This window comes from Saccopteryx leptura, chromosome 6 (assembly GCF_036850995.1).
Source record: "Saccopteryx leptura isolate mSacLep1 chromosome 6, mSacLep1_pri_phased_curated, whole genome shotgun sequence".
In the NCBI taxonomy this organism is placed as follows: domain Eukaryota; kingdom Metazoa; phylum Chordata; class Mammalia; order Chiroptera; family Emballonuridae; genus Saccopteryx; species Saccopteryx leptura.
Window position 1 is genome coordinate 77,270,623 of NC_089508.1, and position 13,648 is coordinate 77,284,270.

The 13,648-nt window shown below is 37.3% G+C and overlaps 1 protein-coding gene and 1 pseudogene across 2 annotated transcripts in view; one reads left to right on the forward strand and one right to left on the reverse strand.

Annotated features, from left to right (window-relative positions):
- Nucleotides 1-13,648, forward strand: part of UBR1 (ubiquitin protein ligase E3 component n-recognin 1) — a 180,133-nt gene that overhangs the window by 129,732 nt on the left and 36,753 nt on the right. For both annotated transcript variants that reach the window (XM_066343754.1, XM_066343755.1), the window contains exons 36-40: nt 86-141; nt 1,056-1,152; nt 7,358-7,425; nt 9,267-9,417; nt 9,832-9,919. In XM_066343754.1, the coding sequence (XP_066199851.1) occupies nt 86-141; nt 1,056-1,152; nt 7,358-7,425; nt 9,267-9,417; nt 9,832-9,919 (460 nt within the window). The remainder of the gene's footprint in view (nt 1-85; nt 142-1,055; nt 1,153-7,357; nt 7,426-9,266; nt 9,418-9,831; nt 9,920-13,648) is intronic.
- LOC136375917 (complex I assembly factor TMEM126B, mitochondrial pseudogene) lies at nt 13,012-13,570 on the reverse strand (annotated as a pseudogene).

A 13,648-nucleotide genomic window follows, 5' to 3' on the forward strand; every position in this document is an offset into this window, starting at 1 on the left:
ATCTGGTCAAAAATGTAATTAGTAATAAACATCTGAGAGTAACCAAGTATTTAGGATTGATTGATTTATTTTTTTACTCTTTGAGAAAACCTCTTGGGGGATGAAGGAAAACCTCTGTTTGGAGCACTTCAAAATAGACAGGTACGTGTGTTCTTACAGGATATGTGTAACTCATGGTATGCTTTTTAGGTAGTCCAAAGTTAATTTTTTTTTAATTATTCACTACTTTTTTTGTAAAATGAGCAGAATTCTATGTTATTTTTTAAGGAGCTACCTCAGTCTCATAGATACTTAGCAGCCGTTGTATAATTTAGAGCTTACTCAGTCTTGGTTCAGTGTAATTCAGAGAGATTTCAGATGATAACGGGTTAGTTTTTCTCCCCTTCTTTGTTTATTGCCAAATAAGAAACCTACATTTTTCCTTCTCACTAACTTTGCATCATCATGCAAATATTATTACTGCTGGCTTGGTTCTAAATAGGTCATTATACTGAATTCAAGAATAAAGCTAAGCCATGGCTCTTTGATGGGCATATCCTGACATTATAGGACTATACTATACCTCAGACCTAAACCTTATAACATGTGAGCCCTGAAAATGAAATTCAAGAAATGTGCTCAGTAGCCCCGTATACACAAAATGTGCAACTGAACATTTCTACACCACCTCCTTCCTAGTTTGCTAAATGGAAACACTGTTGCCTGAATTCAGTGGATATCTGCCATCGTTTTAGAATTTCTATTAATATATATTTTTTTTGTACTGGCATCAATAGAATAAATTAGACAAGCATTTAAGAAATTTACTCTGGGGAAAATGACTACTTACATGAGAATTTATTAATACTTCTTTGTCATGGGAAAATCTATTGAAAATTTGGTGAGGTCATAAAACTTTTTAGAAGTATTAAAAATACTATAATTTATTTGTAAGAATGTATAGTATATAATAAATCTGCAACTAATTCTTACAGACTGGGATTTATTTTTACAGTGAATGATTTAGGTCTGTTATCTTCCCTTATCTTTTTATCTTCCCTTCTCTTACAATCTAGCATAATGGTCTGAAAGCATTAATGCAGTTTGCCATTGCACAGAGGATAACCTGTCCTCAGGTCCTGATACAGAAACATCTGATTCGTCTCCTATCAGGTAGAGTCTTCTCTGTATTGTTATTAGTATGTTATTTACATGACTTTTCTATCACATTTCTGGCGGTACAGTTTGTTAGGAAACAACACACTGCATTCATTTTGAACGCTCACAAAAACAAAAAACAAAACAGACCTGACCTGTGGTGGTGCAGTGGATAAAACGTTGACCTGGAAATGCTGAGGTCATTGGTTTGAAACCCTGGGCTTGCCAGGTCAAGGCACATATAGGAGTTGATACTTCTTGCTCCTCCCCCTTCTTTCTCTCTCTCTCTCTCTCTGTCCTTTCTAAAAAATGAATAAATTAAAAATAAATAAAATAAAAATAAACCATGCAGTTGTCCGTGTGATACCACGAGTTTTATTTTAAGCATCAGGTATTATCCAAGTGTTTTCAACTTATGTCCCTTATATCTGCTATGGAGCTTTATTGAACTATCATCCAAAACCACTAATATCATTATATCCCAATCTGGTTAGGGAGCAGTGACATAGATCATTTAAAAATGTTTAATTTTGCTGGTGAATCCAAGTTATGTAAAATAATAGAAATCTTGTAATCTCAGAATACAGGTTTATGCATTTGTGCCCTTTCCTTTCAGAGAAAGGCTAATATATAACAGCTGATTTTCTCAGGTTCTAACTAATTAGCTAAGTTTATAGGATGCTCTCAATTGATATAAAAATAAAAGAAGGGTTAGAAAAAAGAAGGGTAGAATGATTTGGCTTTCATATCTGTACTCTTCTTTTCCATTTGGGCATTTGTATTACAGGAGCTCCTCTACACCTAAACAGATCAGGCTTATAAAGGACTGTTGATAATTTTACTTCTTCGTAAATTCAAAATGTCTTGGGGGAGGGGGGGGACTGGGTTAACGTTGCCCTTCCGAAATCTGCTTCTTGCAAGTAAGAGTTACTCAGTTTCTCAGTTATTTTAAGCTTTAAAGCCAGGTATAGTCTTTCAGCTGATCTAGCAGGCTGTTTTCTTGTGTTTCAAAATTGACCAGCTACTTTAATGTCTGTTGAGATAGGTCACTTTCCTCCTGGTTAATCCCCACAAGCTTCTTAAGGAGCTCTTTAGCAGCTTTCTGCTCGCTCTGATGATGAGGATTCCACGCTCCATCCAAGGCTGCCACCTGTTTCATTAGAACTTCCAGTATGCTTAGCTTTCATATTTTCAGATTAACTTCCAGTTTTCTCCTGAATTAACCTCACAGTAATAGGACTCTAATATTGATGCTGCTCTCATATCTACACACTTAAGTTTTTGTTCCTTTTTTGGCACTCATTTTCTCTAATTGGTCAGTTGGATAGGCCCAGAATTTGCACATGTTGCATGTTCCTGTCTTTATTCTTAAGACCTCTTGCTATGTTAAACAGTTTTTCCTGTTTACAGAATAATACTTTGGTTTGGTTTTTAAATTTTTGGTATCTCTTTTCATTTCAGTCATAATTTGAATACCTTTTTTTTTTCCTAGCACCTCCACATAATCCCCCTGCTTCTGCACTTGTCACACATTGTGGGGTCTGGTTTTTAAAATACCTCGAAATAAAGCAGCAGACAAGGGAACTAATTTATAGCATCATGGATGGTAGGGACTAAAATAATAATGCATAATCGAATCCCTAATTAGCAGTAACTAACAGAATTGATGTGCTTTTGCTCTGAGTGTACTTTGAGCCTATATATACAAAAGTTTGTCATGTAAAAATTTGTTAGCAGGAGCATCTTTATTTGCCGAGTGTTAGGGCTATAAACTATATCCTGGGTGGGGTAAAAGTAGGTTTAGAGTTCATATGGAAAGTACAATAATTATAAATAATAATACAAAAACCCTTTTCTAAGTTAATTTTACTCACATTCTCAAGCACATACAAAAATGCAAAGATGTTTGTATGTTGGCTTCATTAACGGAAAATACTTGCAAAACGCTAAAGCACACCATTTTTATATCAATGTCATCAAGTACTTCAAATACAAAATCTGTAAATTCCAACAATGGTTCAATTTTTCTAACCTGATTAGAGAATCAAAATACAGGTATTCCTAATGGTGCTTCACTTTGTGTTTTTTTTACAAGTTGAAGGTTTGTGGCAACCCTGCCACAGAAGATTACAACTCACTAAAGGCTCAAATAAAAGTTATCATTTTTAAAGCAATAAAATATTTTTAAATAAATGATACAAGAATAAACTCTGTTTTGTGTACTCACCCTTTATACAGGTGTATGATATGATCCCCGTCATTATAAGGCTTATAACTGAATTAAAGAAGCAGAACTTCTGTGAAAACATATTATAAAAAGCCCAAAACCAGATGTATGTTGCAGATATTCTGCTCACAAAAATTAGGGGATATTTTATAGCTTCATATTCATTTAGAAATATCCCCTAATTTTTGTGAGCACTATATGTGCTTCAAGAATCAAGACACAGAATAAGCTCACTCTAGGGCTCTGCTGTTCTCCTCTAGCAGGGTAGGTTTTGAATTGAATCTTGCAGTGAGGGAAAAGGATAAGTTGAGAGGAACAGAGAAAGCATTCTAAGCACAATTTGAACAGAGACTGAGGTGGTATGAAAATATCTGGTACGTTCAGACAGACAAGTTTGATAGGAATAGTGATACCTGTAGGTAGAGAAACATTAAGTTGTTTTGATAAAAATAAAGGTCTTAAATGCCCCAGTAAGAAGTTTGAACTTATTTCTTTAATTTTTTAGGAATTTTTAAAAATGTTTTGGGCAATATGCTAAGGTTAATTTGATATTGTATATGTTGGATTGGAAAAAGGAAAAATTTTTTAGATATATGTGCATAAAACCTTGATATATATATGGGGAAGGAATTGCGGTGGGATAGGCAAGGGTAAGATTTTGAATAAAATGAATCACAGTAGAGAGCTGTTTTGTGTGAAAACTAATGAATGTTGTTTTTTATATGTTGATTCTACAGTAGCAACAGGACATACAATAGTCACAGCCTAATTTGTGGTGGGCACTGTACAAGAATCTTTTTATATAAACTCTTTTCTTCAAACCACCATCCTTCAAAGAAATCATTATCCCCTTTAACAAATAAGGAAACTAAGGCCCAGAGAAGTTAGATGACTTGACCAAAGTCATAAAACCATAAGAGACAGAACTAATATTCCAGCCCTGACTGTAAAGCTCATGCTTTCCCACTGTGTCACATAAGCTTTGCGGAGATGTTTAATTTAATACAGAAGGAAGGTTTTAGTGATAGATAAAATGAAAATATGCATGCCAAAATTAACTTGATGTCAAAGGAACTTTAAAATAATATATTCAGCAGCCAAGAGAAAATAGTTTCGCAACTGCCTGTAAAAAAAATTAATGGCAGGAAGAGTATTCCACTGGCAGAAAAAGTGATAGATTTCAGGACAAGGGGTTAGGAATTATTAAAATGTCCTGAGAGCAAAACAGTTTATAACACAAAAGAAAAGAAAAGAAAATAGATAGTGCTGGCCCTGGCCAGTTGGCTAAGTGGTAGAGCATCAGCCTGGTATGAGGGTGTCCCAGGTTCGATTCCCAGTCAGTCAGGGCACACAGGAGAAATGACCACCTGCTTCTCGCCTCTCTCTCTCTCTCTCTCTCTCTCTCTCTCTCTCTCTCTCTTTCTCTCTCTCTCTCCCCCCCCCCCCTCTCCCTCTCTTTCTCCTCCTCTAGCCATGGCTTGATTGGAGCTTGTTGGACCCAGGCGGTGAGGATGGCTCCATGGCCTCTGCCTCAGGTGCTAAGAAGAGCTCAGTTGCTGAGCAACAGTGCAGAGCCCCAAATGGACAGAGCATCTCCCCGAGTGGGCTTGTCAGGTGGATCCCGGTCAGGGCACATGCAGTAGTCTGTCTCTCTGCCTCCCCTCCGCTCACTGAATAAAAATAAATAAAATAGTGCTTTGAACAATGTTAACTGATATATGAGAAATATTGCTGAAAAAGTCTTTTTATTTTTGACAGAGAGAGAGAGAGGGACAGGAAGGGAGAGAGATGAGAAGCACCAGTTCTTCATTGCGGTACCTTAGTTGTTCATTGATTGCTTTCTCATATGTGCCTTGACTGGGGGGGGGGGGGGGGCTACAACAGAGCGAGTGATCTTGGGCTTCAAGCCAGCGAACTTTGGGCTCAAGCCAGCAACCATGAGGTCATGTCTATGATCCCGCACTCGAGCCAGCAACCCCGTGCTCAAGCTGGTGAGCCTGCGCTCAAGCCTGTGACCTTGGGGTTTCGAACCTGAGTCCTCTGCATCCCAGTTTAATGCTGTATTCACTGTGCCACCACCTGGTCAGGCAGCTGAAATTTTTTAATATGAGGAAGTGAGAGCTAGAAACAGCAAGTGACTTGTCAAGAATAAACAGCTAGGTAATAACAAAGCCCTATGATCACTTTACTTTGTTATATAAAGCCAATATTAATAATAGTTATTGAATGGTTACTATATGCTAGCCCTGGTATAAGTGCTCTAAATGCCTTTGACAAATAACCACAACCAGTACTAGAACCCGTTTCTGACTCCAGTGCCTGTGTTCTTACCTTTAATGCTTTTTGTTTAAATATCTTCATTTGAAAAAATAACACCTTTATTGAAATATAATTAATTTCTTCTTTTTTTTTCCTCCTCCTTTTTATATGTACACAACTCTTAGTGTTATTTTAAATTCTTTTTTTTTTTTTTAAGTGAGAGGAGGGGAGATAGAGAAACAGACTCCTGCATGCGCCCCAACCAGGATCTACCTGGCAACACCGTTTGGGCTAGTGCTTGAATCTACCGAGCTATCCTCAGAGCCTGAGGCCTGGTCTCAGACCAACAGACAGTGCACTCAAACCAGTGAAGCCTCTGGCTGCAAGAGGGCAAGAGAGAGAGAAGGGCAGGGGGAGAAGCAGATGGTCGCTTTTCACGTGTGCCCTGACCGGGGATTGAACCTGGGATGTCTGTACACCAGGCCAACACACTCCACTGAGCAAACTGTTTAGGGCCTGTTTTAAATTCTTGATTTTACTTCCTTGTCACTCTTTCCCTCACTTGTGAATTTAGAGACCAAAATAGAAAAACAATAGCTTTTGAGCTATCTGCATTTCCTTCCAATGATCATCAATCTATATAAACCATTATTTTGTTCAGGAGGATCTTCTCCACTCTCATTTCACTTTCACTGCTTTGCATGCTCTTCCTGCTTTCCACTTCAAATGTATTCACCTATTTTATGTATCAGAGCATTTAGAGTAACCTATTTGAGTTATCCTGCTGTATTTACCTTTTTCTCCTATATCTTATCTTTTTTTTTCTGTGACAGAGAGAGAGAGAGGAACAAATAGGGACAAACAGTAAGGGAGAAAGATGAGAAGCATCAATCTTTGTTGTTCATTGGTTGCTTTCTCATACGTGCCTTGACCGGGAGGGCTTCAGCAGACCAAATGACCCCTTGCTCAAGCCAGTGACCTTGGGCTCAAGCTGGTAAGCTGTGCTTAAACCGGCTGAGCCCGCGCTCAAGCCAGTGACTTAGGGGTTTCAAACCTGGGTCCTCAGCGTCCCAGTCCGACGCTCTCCATTGCGCCATCACCTGGTCAGGCTCCTATATCTTATCTTTAACTCTTAAATTGAATCTAAAGCCATCCAGGAGCCTTTTGTTCATTTATATATCTATATATATAGATAAATTTTTTCTTTTTTCTTTTAGTGGGAGAGAGGACAGACAGGAAGGGAGAGATGAGAAGCATCAACTCAGTTGTGGCACCTTAATAGTTCATCAATTGTTTTTTCATATGTACCTTGAATGGGGGGCTCCAGCGAAGCCATTGACCCTTTGCTCAAGCCAGCGACCATGGGGTCATGTTTATTATCCCACGCTCAAGCCAGCAACCTGGTGCTCAAGCTGGTGAGCCCGCGCTCAAGCTGGTGAGCCCGCGCTCAAGCCACATGAGCCTGTGCTCAAGCCGTGACCTTGGGGTTTCGAACCTGGTTCCTCAGCATCCCAGACCAATGCTCTAGCCACTGCACCACCGCCTGGTCAGGCCACTTTAGTTTATATTTAATTATGGTTCCCATGTCTTAAGGTGAAAGGTGTAATGTACTAGTTTATCAGTTTCTTTGTTTTATAAGCCAATTATATTTTTGTTATAGATGTTTATATTTTGTATTTTATTTAACTACATTGCTATCTTATTGACTAAATTACTATTATTTATTTATTTTAGTTGTTCTTCCTAACCTAAAATCAGAAGATACACCTTGTCTCCTATCTATAGATCTATTTCATGTTTTGGTAAGTGTTCAATAAAATTTTATTAAAAACCACTCGGGCTTGTAATTCATGTGTTTTTCTCATTCAAATTTGTGCTCTTTGTTCAAGATTTTGAATTGTTGGTGTTCAGATTATGTTAACAAGTAGATATAGATTTGACTGAAACCATCAAAATCACTTTAAAAATGAAAGCACATTTACCATTTTCTTTGTGATAGGTCTTGGTTAATTGTCATGGTTAATTGATTATAATTTGTGTCTATACAAGCAGACTTTTTCTAATATCATATATATATATAGTGCTTTGCCTCTCCATTTCCTTAACTCATTTACATGATAAGCAGTGAATGACAGGATTAGCTATCTTAAAATTATTAGTTATTTGGTGATAGGGACCAGCCATGGACACAGCTAGGCTTTCCCTAAAATCCTATGGATGGGTAGCAACTGTTTTTTGAAATTCTTTTCTTTTTATTTTTGTTGAATTTATTGGGGTGACACTGGTTTACAAAATTATACAGGTTTCAGGTGTACAATTCCACAACGTCATCTGTACATTGCATTGTGTGTTCACCACCCCAAGTCAAGTTTCCTTAAATCACCGTTAACCCCCCCATACCCTCCTCCACCTCTCCTCACCCCCTTCTCCTTCCTGTAATCACCACACTGTTGTCCATGTCTTTGAGTTTTTTCTTTTTGTTTTTTTTTGAGTCAATCCCTTCAACCCCCAACCCCTTGTGAGTTTCTAGAACTTTCCATTCCTGTAATCCCATTTCTTCAAAACAAGTTCTCCAGGGAGAGCAGTGGTGAGATTGGAAGCCTGCAGTTTGTGTTAGCCAGTATCATCGTTTCTCATTGTCCAGGGTTCTACCCAGCGGTTATTAACCCTGTATTTTGGTATCTCTTTGGGGAACTTTGAAAAGAATGTTAGGCCTGACCTGTGGTGGCGCAGTGGATAAAGCATCGACCTGGAAATGCTGAGGTCGCCGGTTCGAAACCCTGGGCTTGCCTGGTCAAGGCACATATGGGAGTTGATGCTTCTATCTCCTCCCCCCTGTCTCTCTCTCCTCTCTCTCTCTGTCTCTCTCTGTCTCTCTCTCTCTCCTCTCTAAAATGAATAAAAAAAATAAAAATTAAAAAAAAAAAAAAAGAAAAAAAAAAAAAAGAAAAGAATGTTAGTAAAGTGGGCCCTAACCCTGAGGTTTTGATTTGATTGTACTGGGGTTGGGCCTGTATATATCATCAATGTTATTGTAAGAGCTCCCCAAATGATTCTAATATTGAATCTTCTGAACTCCACGGAGTTGAGGCACCTACTTAGAACTAGAATAAGTAGACCTAGCAAAGGGATACTCTGTTTGGTGATGACTTTTGTCCTGTGTTTGTGGTACATTATAATCTTTTTTTTTTCTTTTTTTATTTTTCTTAAGCGAGAGGGACATAGAAACTGAGAGAGGGACGGATAGGAACAGACAGACAGGAAAGGAGAGAGATGAGATAAGAAACATCAATTCTTCAATGTATCACTTTAGTTGTTCATTGATTGCTTTCTCATGTGTGCCTTGACTGGGGAGCCGCAGCCAAGCCAGTGACCGTTTGCTTGAGCCAGCAACCTCAGGGCTTCAAACCTGGGTCCTCAGCATCCCAAGCCAATGCTCTATCCACTGTGCCACTACCTGGTCAGACTGTGTTACATTATATTCTAAGATTTTTGTTGAATAGTTAGGAAAAATAAGATGGTTATTTTTTTTTTTAAATCCCACAAACACAGTGTAGCATATGGTACCCTTTACATTTAGTTATGAGATTAATTTGTGTTGGTCTTTGTTATTACCTATGTTGATGTCTATTTTCTGTGATAGGTAGGCGCTGTGTTAGCATTCCCATCTTTGTATTGGGATGACAGTGTTGATCTCCAGCCTTCATCAGTAAGTTCTTCCTACAACAACCTTTATCTCTTCCATTTGATCACGATGGCACACATGCTGCAGATCCTTCTCACCATAGACACAGGTAAAGCTCTCATCATTTGTTACTGTAAATAACATTTTCTCATAATTTATTGACAAGGTTAATTGTGCTTGTGATTAATCATATATTGCCAAGTTCTATATCATGTCTGTTGTTGAAGGATTATTCATTTGTTTCTTTAAGGATGCTGTTTATATATAATTATAAATTATTATATAATAAATATTTATTAAATATTTATGTTTAGCAAGGCTGTGATTTTGCTCTATTTGTTTCTCCAGGTAATATACTGATAAAGTTTACCTAATAGTTTTTAATATCAGAATCATCTATTTAGATGGGAAAGAACCTCAACTAAGTAGACATTATTTATTATCCTGTAATTATGAAATTGAGGTACAGTTTATAACTTGAATAACCAGTTTATAGATTTATCTTTCAGAATTTCTTTTTCAGACCTCCCCCATGTTCAGGTTCAAGAAGACAGTGAAGAAGCTCATTCTGCATCTTCTTTTTTGGCAGAAATTTCTCAATATACAAATGGGTGAGTAGTAGAAGCCCATTAGTTTAATCTATTTCTGTATTGTTTTAATAATTCCACATCTTGCAGTTGTTTGGCAGTATAACTTTCAAACCATTTTTATTCCAATTTTTTCTAGTTTTTTTAATTTAAAATTTTTATTTTTAATTAATGTGTTCACATGGTTTCAATTTTCCCACTTGATATAACACCCTCTACATACTACATTGTGCTCCCCATTGCCCCATGCAAAGTCTCTCTACACCCTCATTCCCCCCCCCCCCCCGTTTGCCCACTCTCCCCCTACGTGCACTCCCCCTTTCCCTCTGGCTATAGCTATACTGTTGTCTATATCTGTGTGTTATGTATATATAATTTTGGCAAATCCCTTCACCTTCTTTCATGCCCTTTACCCCCTTCTTTCTGACAGCTGTCCATCTGTTCCCTGTAACCCTGCCTCTGCTTCTATTTTGTTGCTCAGTTTATTATGTTCATTAGATTCCACATGTAAGTGACATTGTATAGTATATGTCTTTCTCTGCCTGGCTTATTTCACTTAGCATAAGATTTCTTTCTTTTTGACAGCCATATAGTATTCCATTGTTTAAATGTGCCATAGCTTTTTTATTCACTCGTCCACTGATGGACACTTGGGCTTTTTCCAGATCTTGGCTATTGTAAACAATGCTCCAATGAACATAGGGGTGCATATCTTTTGAATTACTGTTTTGGGATTCTTAGGAACTATTCCTAGAAGTGGGATAGCTGGGTCATAGGCAATTCCATTTTTAATTTTTTGAGAAAAAAAACACCATACTGTTTTCATCAGTAGCTACACGAGTCTACATTCCCACCAGCAGTGCAGGAGGGTTCCCCTTTCTCCATACCCTTGCCAGCAGTTGTTATTTGTTGATTTGTTAATGAAAACCATTCTGGCAAGTGTGGGGTGATACATCATTGTGGTTTTAATTTTAATTTCTCTAATGATTAGTGATGTTGAGCATTTTTTCATATGTCTATAGGCCATTTGTATGTTGTGTTTTGTTTTTTTTTTAACTTACTGTTGTATGTACTCTGGATAAGTGTCTATTCAGGTCCTTTGCCCATTTTTCATTGAATTCTTTACCTTCCTGGTATTGAGTTTTATAAGTTCTTTATAAATTTTGGTTATTAACCCCTTGTCAGACACATCAATGAATATATTCTCCCATAGAGTGGGCTGTCTTTTTATTTTGTTAATGGTATCTTTTGCTATAGAAAAGATTTTTAGTTTGATATGGTCCCATTTGTTTATTTTATCCTTTATTACACTTGCCTGAGTAGCTATATCAGCAAGAATATTGCTGCAAGAGATGTCTGAGTGTCTATTGCTTATGTTTCCTTGTACGATTATTAAGGTTTTATGACTTATATTTAAATCTTTTATTTATTTTGAGTTTGTTTTGTGAATGGCATAAGTTGGTGGTCTAGTTTCATTTTTATTGCATGTACCTGTCCAGTTTTCCCAACACTATTTATTAAAGAAACTATCTTTACTCCATTTATATTCTTGCTTCCTTTGGCAAAGGCAATTGACCAAAAAGGCATGGATTTATTTCTGGATTTTCTGTTCTGTTTCATTGATCTATATGCCTGTTCTTATGCCAGTACCAGGCTGTTTTGATTACAATGGCCTTGTAGTATAGCTTGATTTAAGGGTTTGATACCTCCCACTTTGTTATTCATTTTCAAGACTGCTGAGCCAGTTTGGGTTCTTTTTTGTTCCATATACATTTTTGGAATATTTGTTCTAGATCTGTGAAGTATGCCATTTGTATTCTTAATAGGAATTGCATTGAACCTATAGATTGCTTTGTGTAGTATGGACATTTTAATGATGTTGTCTTTCTAGCCATGAACATGATATATGCTTCTACTTGTTTGTATCTTCCTCGATTTCTTTTTTCAATGTCATTTCATTTTCCAAGTACAAGTGTTTTACTTCCTTATTTAAATTTATTTCTAAGTACTTTATTTTTTTGTTGTTGCAGTAGGAAATTGGATTGTTTCCTTAATTCCTCTTTCTGACAGATCATTATTAGTGTATAAAAATGCCACTGATTTACAAATATTAATTTTATAGTCTGCCACTTTGCCAAATTCATTTATTAGGTCTAGTAGTTTTTGTTTTGTTTTCTAGTAGTTTTTTTACTACAGAGACTTTAGGGTTTTCTATGTACAGTATCATGTCATCAGCTAAAAATGACAGTTTTACTTCTTCTTTTCCAATATAGATGCCTTTTATTTCTTCTTGTTGTCTGATTGCTGTTGCTAGAACTTCTAGAACTATGCTAAATAAGAGTGGTGAAAGGGGGCACCCCTGTCTTGTTCCTAATCAAGGGGATTGCTTTTCATTTTTGCCCAATGAGTATGGTATTAACTTTTGGTTTGTCAATGATGGCCTTTATTATGTTGAGGTATGTTCCCTGTATTCCCACTTTGCAGAGTTTTGATCATAAATGGATCCTGGATTTGATCAGATGTTTTTTCTGCATCTATGGATATGATCATATGATTTTTATCCTTCATTTTGTTTATGTGATGAATCACATTTATTTTGTTTTATTTTTATTGAATTACTGAATATTTTTTGAGAACCTGCTATATACTGGCAAAAGGAATAGATACAAACTGTCCAGAGTTACTTGAACTCTTTCAGCAATACCTGAGTCCTCATCATAAAAAAGTTCATTCAGCCTGACCAGGCGGTGGCGCAGTGGATAGAGCGTCAGACTGGGATGCAGAGGACCCAGGTTTGAGGCCCCGAGGTCGCCAGCTTGAGTGCGGGCTCATCTGGTTTGAGGAAAGGCCCACCAGCTTGAACCCAAGGTCGCTGGCTCCAGCAAGGGGTTATTCGATCTGCTGAAGGCCTGCGGTCAAGGCACATATGAGAGGGCAATCAATGAACAACTAAGGTGTTGCAACACGCAATGAAAAATTAATGATTGATGCTTCTCATCTCTCTCTGTTCCTATCTGTCTGTCCCTATCTATCCCTCTCTCTGACTCACTCTCTATCTCTGTAAAAAAAAAAAAAAAGTTCATTCATTCTTTGGTTACTCTTCATGTATAGTTTTCTCAAATATACATACTTTCAAATACTGCATAATGTCACATACCATTTAATATTCCAAGGAATGTGAAAGACTAGAGGAATCAGTATTCCTTTTACCTCTGTTTGAGAAAGCACCACCCAATTAAGTAAAACTCTTCCTTTTGGTGGCAGAGGAACAGTATGGTACTTTACTGCTAGGTGTCCATTTTTGGAAAAAGCCAAACCAAGGAAATATAAAACACCACATCCTATGCCAACCAGTGAACTTCTCAGAGCTCAGTTTTCCTGGCTTATATTACCTGAATACAAAGCACCTGTGACAAGGAGCTTATAACCAACTATAGTATAGTCAATGACACAGATGTCTTCAAAGCATCACGTTTAACCTTAAAGTAGTGTCTGAAAATGAAATTTGCCAACATTCGGGAGAAATTAGCTGTTGTTCCAAAGACTACTGTTCCATATAAATTTAGACTTTTCTAAAGTATTCGAATTTTTTTCTATGATTTTGATGATCATCGATCTTCTGAACATTGCATCTCTTAAAGAAGGACTGGGTTGACCATGTGTATATGTTGCCATCTTGATGTCCTGGGGCACTTACCCAGCTTTCATCAGCAGCACACCTTTATCTGTCAGATCAACTCCAGCCTCCCACTC